The 20697-nt window shown below is 41.2% G+C and overlaps 1 protein-coding gene and 1 long non-coding RNA gene across 2 annotated transcripts in view; one reads left to right on the top strand and one right to left on the bottom strand.

The window, feature by feature from the left end:
* LOC141756264 (uncharacterized) overlaps positions 1-14475 on the top strand; it is a 214979-nt gene extending 200504 nt beyond the window's left edge. Inside the window, exon 3 of the long non-coding RNA XR_012591424.1 lies at positions 14115-14475. This is a non-coding gene — a long non-coding RNA (uncharacterized LOC141756264). The remainder of the gene's footprint in view (positions 1-14114) is intronic.
* Positions 1905-20360, bottom strand: stmn4 (stathmin-like 4). Its single transcript, XM_074615857.1, has 6 exons — positions 20197-20360; positions 11601-11663; positions 11233-11328; positions 9330-9535; positions 5895-6086; positions 1905-5016 (listed from the first exon to the last, which is right to left on the bottom strand). Exons 2-6 carry the CDS (start codon positions 11611-11613, stop codon positions 4957-4959), a joined length of 567 nt encoding a protein of 188 aa, XP_074471958.1. The 5' UTR covers positions 11614-11663; positions 20197-20360; the 3' UTR covers positions 1905-4956.
* Positions 20361-20697: the final 337 nt, after the last annotated feature.

Raw genomic sequence — 20697 nt, 5'->3', positions numbered from 1 at the left:
GAATTTTAAGTTTACAACAAGAAAAATGTTACAAGCTAAAAATGGATGCAAAAATGAAATGAAATGCAATCCAAAATAAATTCATACATATAAACAAAGTGATCAAGTGGCTGCCTCTCTCTCTTATATTGAGATAGGTAAGGTCGCTTGTTTTGGGCTTGTTTCTATAGACCTGAGGTCTGTACTACGAAGCCAGTTCAACATACCCAGGGTATCTTCTCGTTATCTGGCTTCACTAACCCTAACAACCGAGATCACGCTAAGCGGTCCTACGACGCTGGTTATCAACTCGGTAAATCATCCCAGGGTTTCTCTGTCTGGCTGTGAGCGCGTTCACTAAAAAGGGGAGGTGTTTACAGCATGTGACCAATCACAGACATGGACAAGACTACAGACGGCAGACAGACAGACAGACAGAGAGACACATTTTAGGAAAGAGTAAGGAAGGGTAAACTATAATAATAGACAAATACAAAGAAGTTAAACACTTAATCCAGACTAAAAGTAACACAGCTGAAGCTGCCAAATGCAGGAAGAACAGCAGGCTAAGGAAAAAACTCCCGATGTGTGAATGCGTAAATTAACAGACTTATTCATTTAACGGAACACTCAAAAGTCAGTTTTAGTCGTCTAGATGGGGCAGTGATGTATAAATAGCTATTAGAAGTGTAATGGGTGAGTGGATAACACTTCATTATGCCCTTTGATAATGCGTGTATGACTATTTCAACCTTCTTTCATCTGCGTCCCGTCTCAGGCGGTGTGAAATGGACTCAAGAGCAAGTAAAATAATAAATATAGAAACATAATTCAAAGCGGTAAACACCCACAGCATACAGCCAGCTGTCCTTCCTGCATCTGTCAGTTAAACTGTGTTGTTTTTAGCCCGGATTATGACTGTAACTTCTTCGTATTTGTGTATCGTATCTGCTGCGGAGCAGGTTAGGTGCATAAGTTACCATGGCGATGTACCTCGGTAAGAAGTGATCCACCGTTGTAGGACGGAAAACCCTGAAGGGTTAACCCCGAAGTTACCTCACTAAGATAATAAATCCTGCTTTGTAGTACAGGCCTCTAGTTGCTTGTTTCTCTTGCGAGATCTGGCAACACTGAAAAGGAGTCGGCAGCTTGCTGTGAGGCTGCAGCTTTCTTTTTATTTGGTGTTCTTTTGATTCAGTTTAAATGTGGTTTCATCGAATTTCCCACGTTTCATTTTGCCCTTTGTTTGAGTTAACTTTTTATTAATAAATGCCATTTTTTGTTTTGTTTTGCACTACTCCTGCTTATCAACCCAGTTCTTCAACATCCCTTTCTAAAGTTTTCCGGTGCCAAACCACCTCATCTGCCCTTTATACGGTGTGGCGGCGCTACATACATGAATAAATAAAAGGGGAAATTAAACAGAAGAGTAAATAATATATATATTTTTTTATATAATATAACATGTTTTAATATTATTTTTGCTACATTTAATGGCTTATTTATTTATTTATTGAGTTATTTATTTTTTTATTTTGGCAAGTTCCATCCTTCATAGTATTGACGATAACCGTGATATTTAAAAAAAAAATGAAATATTGATGTTATTCATGTTAATAATACATATGATAATATTGTGTAAATAATCCAGTGCCTCTTAAATCACACTTTTGTACAGTTATGGTTAAAGACTCTCCCTCCTCCCTACACTTGTATTTTCAGTGTAATTCACTTTCTTTTATAGTGTGATCAAACACGCAATAAACAAAGTTAAAGATAAATTTGACCGATTCTCAAATTTTCTACCAATATCACGATAATATCGTTATGAATATCATAGTGAAAATGTGATATTGTGACAGCCCTATAGTGTGCATAAACATTGCACTATATCTACAAATGAGAACTGACGAACAAAGTGTGAGTTCAGTCAAGCCGTTTTTACTGACCATGCCAAATAGATACAATCAATCCAGCCTCGAAGATATACAGCGACACACAGTTACAGCAAGTACAAACCCCATGGACCGACTCCCCGGTTACAGTGCAAACAATTTAGACACTTCAATCAAGTCAGTATGACTCAACAACTCGAGCAAATTCCATCGTTCTGTTTACTCTTTTAGGTTTACATTCCCTCGAAAAATCATAAACTGTCACAGTGACACATGCCAAAGCAAAGTGAGACTGCCGCTTAGTCAGAAAACCCCCAAAAGTCCTCCTTTCACAACCTAATTCATCCAAATTCTGAACTGCTGTCACTCTACTACTTATGTTATTGTTGTTTTATACTGTATACTGTATATCCGCCGTCCTTCATGTGTGCATTATGTGCTTTTGAGTTGTGCTTAATGAAATACGAGTGCAATCAGTGCTCTAAATCTAATGCATGTCACTGATCTACGACTACACTACAGTTAAAGTTTCCCAAAGAGCCTGAAAATGGCAGAATCCAGCAGAGCTTCCTCCCTTTTTAAGCTTCTTTTTTCTCTCTCTTTTACTCCCCTAGAGCAATGTAGAAAGAAAAAAAAAGTCTGCTTCTTCATTTTATATTCATAAACCTTATTGTGAGATTAACTGAGTTCAGGCGTCCCCAGACAGACCCAACAATCCCCAAAACGGTGCGATGAAGAATTAGCACGCTAGCGCTGAGTGGACCTATAGGGAAATCAGTTTTTATTTTGAATTCTGAAAACAGCAGAAGCTCGTGTGTTATGTCCTGTTCATGTGTATCGACTGGTATTGTAATACAGAGGTTCTCAAACTTTTTGGGGCCAGGAACCCCGTATGGTACATGTCCATAGGGGCGTTTTCCTCCAGCGTTGGACGCCTGAGGGGCTGCCACTATAGACACTATGGCACCTGACGCAAACGCTTTCCCTCCGTGGGCTGCTGCTCCCAGCTTTCAAGCCGGAAACCAACATGGCGGCTCATTTGGGAACTTTCTTCTCTTCTATTATGTAATTAGTTCAGCGAAATGTGTTCCTGAAAACATTTTATGCGAGAAAAAAGCCATGCAGTCGCTGAATCTGTCTTTATTTCAGTTCGACAATGGTTAGTTTAAAAGTTTCTAGGGAGTTTCCAGGCTGGACGCCCCCGATTTCTTTATGCAAATGAGGAGCGGGCAACGTGACGGTCCGTTTCTCGAATTGTGCCGTCACGCTCCCAGAATGCATTGCATGGATGCGTACATAGACAATGAATGGGAAGCGCGGAAAGGACGCAGCCTGTGGACACGTACCATTACAGGGTAGAACATTTTTCCAAGGTGCCCCTCATAATCGTAACAATTAATCGGAATCGACATATCGGAATCAAGCATATGCTAACTACCATTTGTACTCTTAGCCGTCAGAACTATTTGTATTTTAAAACTTTTTAACATAAATACTTTAGACCCGTTTCATAGTGACAAAGTGAAACAAAAACACGTTTCAATTTGAATCAAGTTAACACTAGGGATGCACCTAGCCGACTTTTTCAGTCCCGATACCGATACCTGGGCTTTGGATATCACCCGATACCGAGTACCGATCCAATATCCGCCTTTAATTAATATCCTGTATGCCTCACTGTGTGGAAGTGACTGGGATAATTTTTTTATGTGTAAGGCAACATCAGGCTCGACTTAAACATTGTTTCCTAACTTTGTAAAACAAAATGTAACAAATACTGAATTATTATTTATTATATTATTATTATGTTTTTTATTATTATTGGCAAAACAAAATCTAAACAAAGTCTATCCGATCCGGTATCAGTATCGGTGCATCCCTAGTTAATGCCAATGTCCTAATTAATCCAGACGTTTAAATTTACTAGTTTAAAGCTGACTTTCAGTAAGTGCATCAACTTTAAAATAATTATCATCAATCAACCAATCAACCAACAAACCAATCAATCAATCAATCAATCAATCAATCAATCAATCAATCAATTGCTCATTCAAATCATTGGCAGAAAGCTCTGAACAAATCATAACAGAAGTTATCATAACAGTGTTACAGAACAAATCATAGTAATTGATTAAAAGTGACTGATTCATGACAGATTGACGTGATGTGTCACAATCATATCAGAGTTTCTATTGGCCCAAAGCTAACGTGGGCGGGAGTACTGGACACTATATGCTTGTTTTATTTTGGCGCAAATGGACCCCTCTGTAGATATGAAGACTTTTTAATGATACAGTACAATTTTATAACTTATAGCAAATTATTTCACACACCCACTGGCAGAGTGCCAGAGACCCCCTGAGGGTCCCTGGACCCCACTTTGAGAATCACTCGCTGTAAATCACCGAAGAAGCCTGGGACTCTTGGCTTTGACTTATATTGGTTGAGACTGACTGACTAGGGCTAAAAACTAAATCCAGTCCAGTTTTTATATTTAAGCACATCACACATTTGTCATGTTTTTTTAGAGCGCAACTCCCTACTCCATAGATACAGTGTAATTGGATGGAAACGGTGCAATTGGCTGCCAAATTGGCGCCATCCAGTTACAACTTCGGATACAAGACATCATCCAGAAAAACACAGCTATAATAAGCAGGCAGTTCTAATTTCTTGCTTTCTGACTGGAGAAACTGAATTGAGAGCTATGATTCAATTTCTGCCTTGATGCAGCTTTCATTCGTCACCAAACAGCCACTGTCGCCCCTCTTTTAGAGTTTTAAATCTTTGTTTTGATACCACCCCCCCCCCCCCCACCCCCCACCCACTTTCCTTTAGAAAAAAAGCGACTTCTTTTTGAATTTCAACATCAAGAGTTGGCTAAACTTTGTACAGCTTGTTCAGAATCGTTACAGCACACATCAAATATGAAAACCCGGCTTTCTCTCTTTGTTCGAGTTGCTTTGGAGTTCTTTTTTTTAATTTCCTGCACTGTTTTGATTTTTTTTTTTTTTTTTTTTTACCGACTCGTAAAACTCCCAGTCCTGCTCTTCCTCTTCTTCTCTTCTTCTCCTCCGCTCATCTACCGGCAGGCCTCCTCCTTCATCTCCTTGTTCTTCCTCACTTCTTCCGCGTGTTTGTCCTGCCAGACAAACACAGAGACGTAGCAACATCAGAGGCATTAGCATTCATGAATATATTAGCATTAATGAGGGGAGACGCTGGCAGAACAAGGCAACAACGGCTCACTGTTTCATAAAGAATTGAACAGGGGAAAGATACAGCGTGGGGAGAACTAAAAACTCTTTTCCACCTCATATAATATTCATGATTAGATCAAACTTGTGAACAATGTTAAAATAGAAATGCAACCGGAGTTGATGATACGGAAGGCTTGCCACATTTGCACTCAAGAAAACATTACATTTTAGGTCTCAATAAAACAACGCTGGTTAAAGGGAAAGTTTGATATTTTGGAAATTACGCTTATACGCAAGGCATCATTTCTTAATTGGACAGAGCCAGGCTAGCTGTTTTCCCCTGTTTCCAGTCTTTATGCTAAGCTAGGTTAGCCGGCTGCTGGTGTACAAAACCATAGACTGTATATAAAGATGGCCGCGTCTCCACTTCCTCCCACTGTACAAAAGTGAAGCCAAAACATCCTGGATACATAGTGGTATCAGTCTTCTCATCTAACTGTTGTTCAGACCTCAAATAAGCATATTTCTCGAAAGTGTTGAACTAATCGTATCTTGATTACGCTGCTAGTGCCCAACAGATCAGGTTTGTCTCTATGCTAAATTTCTACCATATCTCTGGTAAGTTGAGTCTAGACTGAAGACCTTGATATTGAACTTTTTCTATTTTAATATCCATCATCATTTGTATAGTTATACATTACATGAGAATAAGAAATATGAAACAACAAAATGGTACATTGCCAATGATGTTTTTTTTGGTGTATCAGGGTGGGTTTTTCTTAAAGTGTGAGACCTTACAACCCTATCAACTGGACAGTACCTTCTCCTGCAGCCTCTCCAGCATGGCGGCCAGCAGGGCCTCCCTGTTCTCCTTGTTGGCCTCCATCTTCTGCTCCAGCTTCTCCTTGGCGTTCTTGATGAAGTTGTTGTTCTCCTCGAAGGCCTTCTGGATCACCTCGCGCTCGTGCTCTCTCTTCTCCGCCAGGTGCTTCAGCAGCTCCGCCTCCTGGCACTAGAGGGAGACGGAGAGCACTCGAAGGTAAATGGACAGGCAATTTAGTTAAATGATAAAAGAGAGTTATTAGCTGCAGTCTCAGAGAGCTGAGGCATTACAAGAGGCAGAGTAGGCATGAGGGAAGAAGACTCCTGAACTTCAGGCACAGGGGATACAGTGTCTGTCTGTAAAGTTATGTTGTTGTGTACTTTGGCTGAGCCATTTGTAAGATTTGCAGTAGCTGTGACCGCCGACTCAGGAAATATAGTAAGTCATTTACATTACTGCTGAGTCTGCTCTCCACAGTTAACCATTATTTTTGGCTAAATACAAACAGTAGAAATGACAATATGGTCCTTTAAGCTCCCTGAAGACATTAACCTGACCCCCCAGATGATTTGTTACACAAAACCATCTGAAAAGCCGTCATTGGAAGCTGTTTGGAAAAGGCCAGGCACTTTCAAAAAATATATGGCAGGTGATTGGATGAATCATCTGTCAATCAAACTCTTGCCAAAGCCAGTCAGGAGAAGAGCGAAAACATTTTTTCCATTGAGAGAAATGCCTTCATAGCGGTGGGCAAATCTTGGTTCTGAGAAGTGAAGCCAATGAGGAAGTGCCTTAAAGGTCCCATATTGTAAAAAGTGAGATTTTCAGGTCTTTTATATTATAAAGCAGGTTTAAGTGCTTTATAAATACCGTTAAACTATCAAAACACTCAATATACGGAGAAATACACACAGCCCCTATTCAGAAATTGCGAGTTTGAAACAAGCCGTTAGGATTTATGTCCATTTGTGATGTCACAAATATACAATATTTAGACCATTACACGGTTTTAAACGTAAACATTCTAAATGTGTCCCAGTCTATTTCCTGTTGCAGTGGATGTGAATAACGTCAGCTGACAGGAAGTAAACATGGACCCAAACTGTTGCCTAGCAATGCAATTCCATTGCAATTCCATTAAAATGCACTAAAACGGATCGTTTCAGACAGAGGGTAAATACAGGTATATTCAGGCAGACAGTACGAGGAAAGTGTTGTATTTTTTGAACATTAAAGCATGTAAACATGTTCTATTAGAAACACTAAATACAAGTATGAACCTGAAAATGAGCACGATATGGGACCTTTAAACTTGCATACTTTCTAATGGCCAGCAGGGGGCGACTCCTCACAGATAGTGATAGTGTTTTCATTTTAGAACTTAAACCCTTTTAAGGTGTGTTTTCAGTTCATGAAAGTTAATAGTAACAGTTTTGGTTGTGTAAAAATGTCTTAATCAGTGTTCGGTTGTACTTAGCGCCACCCTCTCATGTCACCCCTGGTTGCAAATAACCAAGATGGCGATGATCAAAAACTAAGAACTCGAGGCTTCAAAACGGCAGTCCACAAAGCAATGGGTGATGTCACAGTGACTTCTTTCACTTTTTACATAAAGTCTATGGTTCAGAGCCGTTCTTTGCTCTTTTCCCAATGAATAAGTACTCTCCAGTTCTGATATAACTGATGCTATTGCAGCATCTCCGCTAACCTCTTTAGGAGCCGCCATTGTTGTTTAGAACAAACAGTCGCCTCTCTGTTGTTAACTCACACCTAAGCCCACGGCCGTAACTGCCGGTAGTTCCTCACAGGACGTCAATCGGTCCGTGATCTGTCTTGCGGGGCACAAACGCTTTACCTGAAGCCTGACAAAATGGATTTTCGTGCGATCCTGTGATTCTCACGTGATCTTGTGACATCGAGAGAATGCTAAGGTAATGAAAACATGCCTTCAAATCTGAAATATTTCTCTCATTAAATATTCATGACTGAGTTAGCACAATCAAATTTTTAAAAACATATTTAGTAGGGCTGTCAATCGATTAAAATATTCAATTGCGATTAATCTAATGATTGTCTTTAGTTAATGACGATTAATCGCAAATTAATCTCACTTTTTTTTTTATATTCAAAATTAACCTTAAAGTGAGATTTGTCAAGTATTTGATACTCTTATCAACATGGGAGTGGACACATATGCAACAACAGCTGTCAGTGTGTCAGTGTGCTGACTTGACTATGACTTGCCCCAAACTGCATGTGATTATCATAAAGTGGTCATGTCTGTAAAGGGGAGACTCGTGGGTACCCATAGAACCCATTTTCATTCACTGATCTGGAGGTCAGAGGTCAAGGGACCCCTTTGAAAATGGCCATGACAGTTTTTCCTCGCCAAGATTTAGTGTAAGTGTTGGAGCGTCATTTAGCCTGCTTCTACTATGACATGGTTGGTACCGATGGATTCATTAGGTTTTTTCTAGTTTCATATGATACCAGTATCTTCACTCTAGCTTTTAAACTGAGCCCGCTACAACCTAGAAAATCAAAAGTTGTATTAATGTGTTAAACAAATTAGTGGCGTTAAAACAAATTTGCATTAACGCGTTATTATCACGTTGACTTTGAGCCCTATATCTTTAGGTATACCTTATTAAGAGTTTAACACTCAAAAACTCAACTATTCTGGGTCATTGGGACTGTTAGTGTGACTTTAGTGACATCACCTTTTTCAAACTAAGCCTTTACAAACCGGTGAAAATAGTACAGAGAAAAAAAATAAAAACAGAAATGTGAAAGAACCAAACCTGATTTGACTTTGGCAGAATATCGTGTTTTCATGTAGAAGCCCGTTACTTTTATTAAGACGCTGAATGAGAACAAAGGTTTTCAGGGGCCTTTAAGGCACTTAATGAACAAGTGATTATTAATGGAAACATCTGATGTTGCAGGTGTTGTGTGACCGCTCTGTTGCAGAACACATTTTCTGTGCCAGCTGCAATTCCTCTCTCCTCACTTTTCCCCTCTCCCTTCCTCCCTCCTCCCCCCCCCCCCCCCCCCACTCTCCACCGTCCTCTTCGCCTGATGAATATGAGCCATTGTGAGTGTGTCCTTTCATGATTGTCCTTGTACTTTCATGTCCCTCTTTTCATCTCCCCACCCTCCCTCTGCTTGCGTTTCCTCCCTTCCTGTCCATCAACCCCAACACTCCCTCCCTATTTCCTTTTATCCGTTTCCGCCCTTTTTCCTCCCGAGTTGATAAATCACGCTGCCCCACAAAGAGCGTTGTCAGACGTTTGACAATACCTGAAGGAGCTACAAATAGCTGGGGTAAAGGTTACAAGTTTAGGGTCACAAGTTTACCAGTTGGGTTCCTTGTGGTTATGATGATACAAAAACCCAGTCACATCCCCTCCTCCTCTCCTCCCCTCCCCTCACCTTTCGCCTGTCCTCGGCAGCCTCCAGCTTCTTCTGGATCTCCTCCAGGGACGGGTCGCGGCGCTGCGGCATGGAGCCGTTGAGCTCCGGCACTCCATCGAAGGACGGGGGCTTGAGGATGACCTCGAAGGCCTGGCCAGATGTCCGCTTGTTCAGCTCAATTACCTCCACGTCTTTGATGACGCACCAGCCCAGGTCCACCGCATCTGTGGCGTTGGATCATGGCCACGTTTAAATTATTCATGACTTTTTTTAATGCAGGAAACACCGTGAAACGACATCAGTGGGATTTTTTGGTGCATCGTGTGGTTTGTGGTTCATCTACATCCCATCTAGTGGAGCGGATAGTGGAAAAATCATGCAAATAGTGATACAAGCACCAAATTTGGCATGATGAATCCCGAGGGGACGCTTAACAAATATGAACAATTGGCCCCTTGAAAATCCAAGATGGCGGCCATTTTTCAAGATTGGCACCAATTGACCTGCCGATAATGGTTTCTCTCATAGAAATTCATCTACTTGGTCAAGTAGGGGATCAGTAGTCCAAAGTTTCCTTCCCTGAAAGACCGGATAAGCAGGAATATGACAAGCTCCATATCCAACACCAGGTGCTAGAACTGGAACTGTGGACTCTCAAGCCGCAAAAACCACAAAGCAAAGACTCAGTGGACAGCCAGGGAGTAAGAAAAAACTTATTGTAGGATGTTAAAGCTGTAAAAATTAGATCAAGCATACAAGAAAACATATAACTCTACATCACACATTCAAATTTATCAAGTACATGCATTTCCTTAAGAAAAACATTCTCTGCGAGTAAATTTGACAGCCACCTTGAAAAATGGCCGCCATATTGCAGTTAAAAATTGTTAAAACTATCAAAACTAGATCCAGCATGCCAGAAAACATATAATTTGACACTAAGATCACTCAAATCGATTAAGTAGATGAATTTCTATAAGATAAATCATTATAGGCAGGACAATTTGACGGCCATCTTGACAAATGGCCGCTATCTTGGATTTTCAAGTGGCCAATCGTTAATATTTGCTTTGTGACCCCTCGGCAATCATCATGCCAAATTTGGTGCTTGTATCACTATTTGCACGATTTGATTGAAAAATGGATGTTATCCGTTCCACTATAACGGCATTTGCAAGATTTCACAGACCGGAGGAAGACAAGCAGTAAGAGCTGATCTGAGGTCTGCTGTCCAGCTGCCGTCTATGAGAGCCGGCTGTCAATCACTCGCGAACTCCAACCAAATGGTCAAACTAGGCAGCGCTGATCAAATATGAACAATGATATAATAATATCCACATGATCAATATTCTGTTACGTTAATGTCTATTTCTCTCATCAAATGTTTTCAGAATCATCTTGTAGTGCACGGTTTAGCTGTAAAATGAGAAAGTTTGTGACGCCACCTCCATTTTGAAATCTGGTGAAGTAACACCAAGTTCCGATGACATGACCGGAGCACAGCCAATAGGAACGCTCTCTCTCTCTCTGAAATGACCTGTGATTGGTCAAAGTCTCCCGTCACGGGCTAGATGTTCTAAAGCCTGAAAACAGAGCCATGAGGAGGAGCAGAAGTCTAGTTTTCTCTCAGAACACTTGAATTACAATTTGCTGAAAGGTTATTATGGATTTTTTGCCCAATGATACCAAAAATATACTGACTACTGCTGTTTTAAAGTAGAAGTTTGGAGACATGTTTCAACTTCTTCTCTTTACTCTGTTACCGTCTACGAGGGACACTGGATTGTTTTCTCCCAAAAAGGGGCGTGGTCACGAGAGGCTACTCTGGATGACGTATTGCCGGTCTGATGTATCGGCTATGACGCTGTATATTTCTCCCTGTATGATTGTTAACATGCATGCAAAAGGGATATATTTTTACCTTCTGCCTTGTATGTGGGTTTGTCTGTAGTCTGTGGATTCAGGCAGGAACAGAACAGGGACACCAGGGGGAGCTCTTTGACCTTCTCTTTGTAGGCTGAGGACACACACACACACACACACAACACAACACACACAACACACACACAGATACGCAACACACAGATACGCACTTATTTCGTTATGCTTGACATTGTGTTGACTTTAACTGAATGATGATGTAATTCTCCTTTTCAGTGGCAGTGGCTAGTCATTCTCATTATGTTATTATGACACTAAAAGTGCACTCTTGTTATTATCAGTATATAGAGTAGAGGAAAGGGGAGCAGGGGGACGATGTGTGTGACTTTCTGCTGTGGCTGCATTTACCTGCCAGAGTCATCTTCTCACTGCGTATGTAACTCTCCAGGGATGCTGAAGATCCTTCTCAGTCTGTCAGAGAGAGAGAGGGGAAGGACTGCATGACTCAAAGGTCATATAATGAACGTGAGAAGCAGTGGCTATAAGGAGAGAATTTACTAGACAGCATGCTGCAGAGCACTCGTGTAAGCACCTCCCATTAAAGTTGAATTCAACCAATGAGAGAACAACTCAGCGTCAGAGAACAAATGCGGGCGAAAGCAGAGGATTATGGAGTGCTGCAGGAATGAGTCCTACAACCCAGAAATGAGTTAGCATTTTAGCACTTCCTGTTCCCTCGTCTGGAAGTCAATGGGTTTTCAGTTAGATGTCTGAAATAAGGTCTGTGGTTAAAGCATCAGTAGGTGAGATTGGAGAAAATATGATTAAAAAAAGTTATTTTTATAAAACGCTATATCGTGACAGTAGTACATGAGACAGGTAACCTGAAAAGAAATCATGTTCCTCTGTGTCCTCCGGTGCTCCTAACGACATCTGCAATATTTCACAGACCGGAGGAAAACAAGCAGTCAGAGCTGATCTGAGGTCTGCTGTCCAGCTGCCGTCTATGAGAGCCGGCTGTCAATCACTCAACAACTCCGACCAAACGGTCAAACTAGGCAGCGCTGATCAAATATGAATCAATATTCTGTTACGTTAATGCCTATTTCTCTCCTTAAATGTTTTCAGAATCATTTTGTAGTGCACGGTTTAGCTGTAACATGAGAAAGTTTGTGACGCCGCCGCTATTGTGAAATCTGTTGAAGGAACGCCAAGTTCCGGTCACATGACCGGAGCAAAGCCAATTGCAATGAGGCCAAAAATATACTGCCTCCTGCCACTTTAACACAAGCTGAAAAGATTTTAACGTTTTGTTCTACGACATAAAATACTTCGGTAAATACCCCACAAAGACCGTGGTGTAGTTTGTTTATAGCTTAACGTTAGCTTTTTACTTCTGGCGATGCACTCACATTAAAAAAAATCACAAAAGTGGTGTTAATTTGTGGAGATTATCTTGCTGAACAAAACGTGTAAGTATCATAAACGTGTATTTGCCACAGAGCTTATTTTCTGCAATAATCCAAAATCCAATTGAACAATCCCATTATCTTTTTGTCGAGGGAACCAGGGCGATGCTAACTTCCTGGTTGGCCTACAGAAATAGGTCATCCCTGAAGCACTCTATTCTTGCCAAGGATAGCTGGGAAAACCAAACCAGAGAAGTAAACAAGAACTAATAAATAAAAAGACGTCATCAAACACGTAATATGATATAAGATGTTGACCCGAGGTCATCATCGGACATCATCTTCTTGTTCACATGTGAATAAAAATAGCCCATCCCTCCTTTAATGGGAGATTTCAACAAACAAGCTCCTTCAGTGGAAAAGTGCATTCTTGTTTGCCCCGATATATCACTGATCTGTGATCTGCTATTTCCACTCTTACGTCACTGATTTCTTGTGTTTTCCCAAAATGCCACTGGACGACTCTCAAAGAACAGACTTAAAGATCCCCTACAGACATGTTTAAAGACTCATAAACACAACACACAAATTAGTGTCTGATGTGGTTTTTCCACCTCGTAAAAATTACTTTTCCTTGTCCCTCATTAAAGAAGTGTTTATTTCAAAAGTTTAACTACTACACACAACATATGTCTCCTACTTCAATGGCCTCCAAGTTTCCATCTAAATTTAGTCCAAAATGTAACAGTTTCCAGAAAATTGGCAAAAGAAAACTAATGTTCGTTTCCATCCACTACTATAATATAGGGAGTTGGTTCATTGAACAGTAGGTGGCACTAATTCTCCAGTCAGGTGCCGTTAAACCATCGCAGAAGAAGAGAGTGCAACGAGATGACGTAATAGAGAGCTACAGGAATGAGTCCTAAAACCTGGAAATGAGTTAGCATTTTAGCACTTCCGGTTCCCTCATCTGGAAGTCAGTGGGTTTTTGTGAATGGATTTTTAGTTAGATGCCTGAAATTCTGTGGTTAAAGGGACTGTTTGTAACTTCTTACACGTATAAATCATTGCGGGTTGGTGTCCCATGCGCGCTCGCGTGTGAGTCTACACTGTTCAGATTCAGACTCCAACACCTGCTTGCTTGCCTTCACTCACACACCGCGCTCGTTCTCGCTCTTTCGCTCCACTCTCACGTGCATGCGCGCTCACTCCACACTGCAGAAGAGTTAGTTTAGCTCTGAGAATATCTAGTGAATGTTCAGTGGACGTTTGTGCAGAAATAACTGCTGCAGCTCCTCCAGACCAACAGAGGTTTCCCGTGTCTTGTGAAGTGACGGGGCTCCGCAGAGAGAAACGTTATCGTCTCCGACCAAAACTCCGGTGTCTCTCCTGTTCCATCCGGCCGCGGTCGGGAGGCTGAGGCAAAGCCAACACTAGGATCAGCATTGATTCATGGAGAGACCTTCGTCTGGTCAGCTAACATTACTGCCAAGCAGCTGAAATATAGAGTCAGCTTTTAGCTGACGTGTGTTGCCTCACTGTGTTGAGCGATGCTCGTTCATGTCTATGTAGAGCGAGTGCGAGCAACAGCACGCTGACTTTCGTTGACTTAACGGCCACAGCTATCGCTGTTAACAAGCAATTTCTGATTCTTACAAACAGCCCCTTTAAAACAAGCTGAAGAGATTTTAACGTTTTGTTCTACTACATGAAACACGTCAGTAAATACCCCACTCGTGAATTTTTAAGCTTTTATGTGTCATAAAAAAGATGGTTGCTAACAAGCGGCTAAATGAGACTACTAAACGTCATCCTGCCGACTCGTCCTCCTTCACAGCCTCATTGCATATATTCATGCTCACGTGACCGTGGTGTAGTTCGTTTATAGCCTAACGTTAGCTTAGCACTGAACAAAATGTGTAAGTGTCATTAAGGTTTGTTTGCCACAGAGCTTATTTTCTGCACAAGGTACCCTTTGAGCATCGGTATGAGACGCACCGGGCGTTCCACTAACTACAATGTAAACCCCAACCCATGAAAGTGCTGTGGTGAAGTAGTTTAAAGAGCGAAACAGACACACAAGGTCGGTGGAAGAGGAGGTGGATGGGTCCAACAAACCCAGGGCTTTCATCCAGGAGACCGCCGTTCGCGTCCCGTACGTTAAGTTTCACTGTTTCGTTGTGTCCCATGTTCACAATGTCAAGTCACCTTTTCACTGTTAAAACTTAGTCATTTTAAGCCCAACCATGTTTAGTTTTTTTTCCTAAACCTAACTATAATGGTTTTGTTGCCTAAACCTAAGCAAGTGTTTTTGTTTAATTCACAACATTATTCACGTGTTGATTGCAACTGAAAAGTGACGCTGAGGGGTCTGACAATGCGCAAGTATGTGACGAGTTGGGATGAGAACGTGTTGGGTGTTTCCACTCGGGTCTTTTTATGCGCAAATCTAAAATGCGCATAAAACTGGTGGATGGAAACGCACTCACTGAAAAATGCATTGTCACTGTATGTGCACAGGAGGTATCAAGCTTCCACATTGTGGCATATTGGAACATATGGATAGGCTACCAAGCTACTTATGATGTCACACGTATGGACACACCTTCTTCTTCCCAACCCCTCCGTGTGTTGCAGTGAATCACAGCCGTGACACGAGTGGGAGAAGCAGCAGCAAATATCATTGAGAAGATGTGAGAAAGGAGGAAGAAGGTGTAAATAACAAAGCGAGGCATCAACCACGACAACATCCTGTTTCACCACCTGCTGGAGATGTACATCAAACCGGTGTCTTGTGATTAAAGCAGATCTGTGATACTGACTGTGGCCTGTTAATCATATCAAATAATGCTCATTAATATTTGTCTGGGGAATTAAATTAACAAAATAATTCAATTAAATTCAGACTTCAGTGATTGAATCAAACTGAATTGTGCTGAGAGAGGAAGCAAAGAAGCAAACTGTCTCACCAGACCTCCCACCACCTGCTATCACTCTGTCTGTCTCTCTGTCTGTCCCCTGGCTGTCTGTCAGATGGTCTCATCAACACTGAATTAATGGACATCTGACGGATGCTGTGAATCGGTCGAGCAAACAAACTAGTGAAAGAGACAGAGCAAAAGGTTTCCTTACACTGGATTTTTCTATTTTGATCTAGCTCATGAATACGACTTTACCATTATAGCACATAAATATTTGATCATGTTAAATGGTGAACATAACTTCCTTCCATTCCTTACTTCCTTAATCAAATCAGCAAACACTCAGAGGTCTTGAATACTTGAATATCAGCTAATTGGAGAGTTTTATCACGTGAGAATCCAGGAGTACCCCGCACAGTTCGTTGACCTCTTCACGGCCGAGTGCACACACTAATTGAGTTTTGCATTAATTCTGGCAGTCGGTATCATAAGCACTCTCATCATGTGGGCACCCGCAAGAATCAGGTGTTGAAGCAAACAGGCTGAGGAGTAATAATAGAGAGCAAATGAAAGATTTCACTTCATGATTTCCACTACAGGGTGGTGAGAGACATCCCAGTGGTTCCTGATGCAGGCCTAATTTAATCAAACAGCTGTGATGGGACATAAATGCATCTGCTCTCAAGTACGTCCCCTTCATCTTCTAAGATAGATGATCGTCCAAACCAGTATCCAGTCATATGCACTGGTAAATAATGTATTCTAATCACCCCGCCTGCATTTCAGCCAAAGACAGAATGCACTACCTGCAAAAAAAAAAACACTTTTTATGTGATGTGTTTGCATTGTTGTCCAATATATAGGACTCACAAATATTTTATCTGAGGTGTTTTCCATGGTGCTGGGAGGTCAGCATGCTATCTAGGTTATCAAGACAGCCGTAGGTTGCTATGGCTGGATTGAAGGAATTGTTGGGACATTTTGGGAAATATGCTTCTTTGCTTCCATGGGAGTTATGAACTGTAACTATAAACTTGATGAACAACAGTTTATCCATCCGCCCAGCACTTGCTTGGCAACCTTATGGCATCAGCGAGACTCTCCTGGCTTGTTTTCACACAATTGTTGGTATGATATCTTACGAAAAGTTATTCCTCGTTTTCGTGTTTCCTATGAATGTCTTCACATGAAACAACTTGGTTAGGGTTAGGCAAAAAAACTACTTAGGAAGGTTTCGGCAAAGATCAGGGTTTGGATTCAAATAACTCCGGAAGTGACGTGAGTTAAGTACGGAAGTTACGTGACAAATAAATCAACGTTGACTTCTGTTTTCATGCGGTGTACGAACACCAGTCTCCTGAGCAAAAGTCCAGTGTTTTTTGACCCATCCATCCACCCCAACCTCCTCCCTATGCAGCGTTTGTTGATCTTTATACTTCCTGGTTCACAATTATGTTAGCTTACAAGTTACAGTGCATTACTTTTCATAGGTATAGCTAGGAACGGTGTTTGAGAACAGCCTGCAGCGAGTAATTTCCCATAAAACCAACAACAAACTGACATTTTTACAGTTTTGTTTGTGCACAGGTTAAACAAACAAGATACAACATGCTAATTGTGTTGGTAGGTGTATCTTTGAACTTTGGAGAGAGCCAGCTTCTTAATTTTCCTCCTGCTTCCAGTCTTTATGCTAAGCTATGCTAATCGCCTCTGGGCTCCAGCTCCATAGCGATACTCGACTACTTACTACTGGAAAAAATACCTCACTACTGGAAATGTTGCATGATTTTGTAAGTAGCTACACTACCTGAAAGTTACTGGGAAATGTGTAAGCTTGCAGTGTTGCTACTCCCCAACACAGCTGATTAGCACGCTTTAGATGTGTTGATGGTTTTTGAACCATGGAGAGAGCCAGGCTAGTTTCCCCCCTGCTTCCAGTCTTTATGCTAAGCTAGGCTAATCGCCTAGCCACAAGAGTGGTATCAATCCTTACATGTATCTGTCAGACTGAAAGTAAATCCCCAAATTTCTTTAAACCAAAGAGTATAGAAGCAAAGAAACGAAACTCCGTTGTTTTTTCAATGACAGCTGCTGCCGCCATTTTGGACTGAAAACGCTTATTATATTTACAATATTTTATTGTTCAACACTGGCCATTTCGTTTGAATATGACAATAGAATAGAAATGGTTTTGTTTTACTTTTGTACGGAACTTTTTGGGCAGATGTTATATTGTCGTCCGGTAGTCGCTTTCAGTCCAAAATGGCGGAATGGGCACTGATGTTGCAATGGAACGATCAATTGACTTTCTCTTCTTATCAATATACGTTCTTTGTTGTTTTTTCTTTTTTTTATCTATCTATCTATCTATCTATCTATCTATATATCTATCTATCTATCTATCTATCTATCTATCTATCTATCTATCTATCTATCTATCTATCTATCTAGTTTGCATTTTAAGCTGTCAGTCTTTCAGCATGTGAAATGCCTGAATGTTGAGCTCCAGAGAGTGAGACAAGTGTACTAATGAGACAACCTATACGACACAGAGTAGAGAGGGAGCGACGTCTCATTACAGTGTAGAGCATATGCTCACCTGACCGCTCCAACATGGCTCCCAGTGGGACTTACACAGTCAAGGACACACATGCACATGTATAGATACATGCAACATAAATGTACAGCTAACCTTAAAATACACAGTTGTGCGCACACATACTAATGAGGCAGTACTGCTACTGCTACACTATTGGAATGCACACATGCATGGCACACACACAGCTGCTTCTCATCTTATGAAACCACACAGGTTGCAGATCAATGCGCTGCTTCCTGCAGGAGTAAGAGTGCTCCATTTCTTGTGTGCCAATACAGAGAGAGAGAGAGAGAGAGAGAGAGAGAGAACAACTCACGTTGATGGGAAATATGCTGACAGTTATATCATAGTGTTTTAATTATAGCCTACTATTTTATCATGGAACTTTTGTCCCATAAGATCACCGTCCTTCATGTCTACTGAAGGTAATATTTCTAGTTTAACGTCTCTAAAAATCGGACTAATAAATAATAAAATGGAATGGTTTTGAGAACAGGATATAATTGTACATTAAAATGATAATAAAAGTGAATGATTTGTTTTATCAGCATGCAAGTCTGCTTATTCGCTTTCTTGCCGAGAGTTAGATGAGAAGACTGCTACCACGTTTGTGTCTTTATGCTGAATATGATGCTATATCCAGCAGTCGGTTAGCTTAGCTTAGCATAAAGACTGGAAACGGGGAAACAGCTGGTCTAATCAAATCTGCCTACCAGCACCTCTAAAGCTCACTAATTCACATGTTATATATCATTTGTTTAATCTGTACAAAAAAACAGTGTAAAAAAAGTTTGCCATTTTAGGGGGGTTGTGTACCGGACTTATTTTTGTTGCCAGGCAACCAGCCCCAGCCAAAACTCCACTTCTGGTATTGTTTTAACAGAAAGCCTGACATTTTCCTAAACTTAACGAAGTAGTTTTGTTGCCTAAGCCTAACCAAGTCAATCTTTGCCGAAACCTAATCAAGTAGTTTGTTGCCTAAACCTAACCAAGTCAATCTTTTCCTAAACCTAACTAAGTAGTTTTGTTGCCTAAACCTAACCAAGTTGTTTCCTGGAAGTTACTGGTTGTGGCCAAGAAATAGTCTTGATCGAGGTCATAATTTCTGGAAAACTATCCAATTTTGTGAAGGTGACATATAGAGCTCAGTGCTCATAAGAAGAAGTCAAACTTCAACATTATTCCATACTTACAGTAGTTTTACTTTCAGCAGTGCCAGCAGTCATTTTACTTTTCTGAAAGTGGATGTCTCATTTTAATATACAGTACAGTGCACTGATACCTTCTCTGTTCTAGATGAAGTTTCCAAGAAGTCAAAGTGAATGAAAATAATTATTGACTTTGTTACAATGGGCACAGTATTTGATGAACTACTTATGTTCATTTCCATAGTCTCGCATGAAACCATCTAATGGTGTTTACACACCTCTAATTATTATTTTTGAGTGTAATAATTTGATTTCTTATAGGAGGAGCAGTTATAACAGACTTCATACCACACTTCCCATACAGTGTACCCTATACGCATCAACATTTGTTAAATTTAGCCCATAACTCGCATCTATATCTGACATTTTTATGAGTAATTTTTTTACTCAGTGGGTTGGCTTTGCAGGTTCTTACAGAGATTGCTTGCAATTGAAAAGGGCACAGCACACACACAATAATAAACCTGGAGAGTGGCACACCTAAAGAGACACATTGCAGGTTCAAAACCAGCCAAAATATAAAACAAATTGGAACTCTGTTCCTCTCTCTCTCCTTCCCAATTTCAGACACAAAGCTGCGTCTGCACATATGGAGGATCAATAATAAATGACACAGGTTACACAGCACACACTTTGTGGGTACACCGAGTTCTCTCCCTCCTCTTCCTCCTTCTCCTGTCAGCAGGAACCACTGCATCATCACTGTCCTCACCCTCGCCCCATTACGCCCAAACCAACACACACACACACACTCACAAAAACCACATAAGGAGGCAACCTTCAGTTATGCATTAAAACCTAACTGTGATGACACCAAAATGACACAAGTGAAATGCAGATGTGTGCAGATGTGTGATGCAGACTCACCCCCCTCTGTCCCCTTCTGCTCTGCTGCTGCTGCTGCTGATGCTGCTGATGCTGATGGACCAGTGACTACGGTTACCCCTCGTCTGGCTGCACGGATACAGGCGCCGGGCAACAGCATCAGCAACAGGACCAACGCTGCCTCCATGACATCACCTTGGAGACGTCTTATTGGTCCGAGACACTGCCAGCATCCAAGCCTCTCAGCCAATGAGAGCGGAGAGGAAGGATGGGGGGGGAGGGTCGTCGGCTCTTTGTGTTGTACTGCAGGGTGGGTGCTGGAATCACTGTTTTAGTATATGGCGCAGGAGTGTATGTGCGTGTGTGTGTGTGTGCATGTATATTATGCATGATGGAGAGTTGAGTGCGGTAGTGTGAGAAATTGGGGAAGATTGGTAGACTCTGGGTGTGTGTGTGTGTGTGTGTGTGTGTGTGTGTGTGTGTGTGTGTCTCAGCAGGGGGCCTAGCTCGGAAGCACGCAGGACACTAAATTATTAACCGTAT

This window comes from Sebastes fasciatus, chromosome 18, assembly GCF_043250625.1.
Source record: "Sebastes fasciatus isolate fSebFas1 chromosome 18, fSebFas1.pri, whole genome shotgun sequence".
Taxonomy (NCBI): domain Eukaryota; kingdom Metazoa; phylum Chordata; class Actinopteri; order Perciformes; family Sebastidae; genus Sebastes; species Sebastes fasciatus.
Note: the sequence above shows the minus strand (reverse complement) of the source record. Positions and strands in the feature narration are given on the sequence as shown.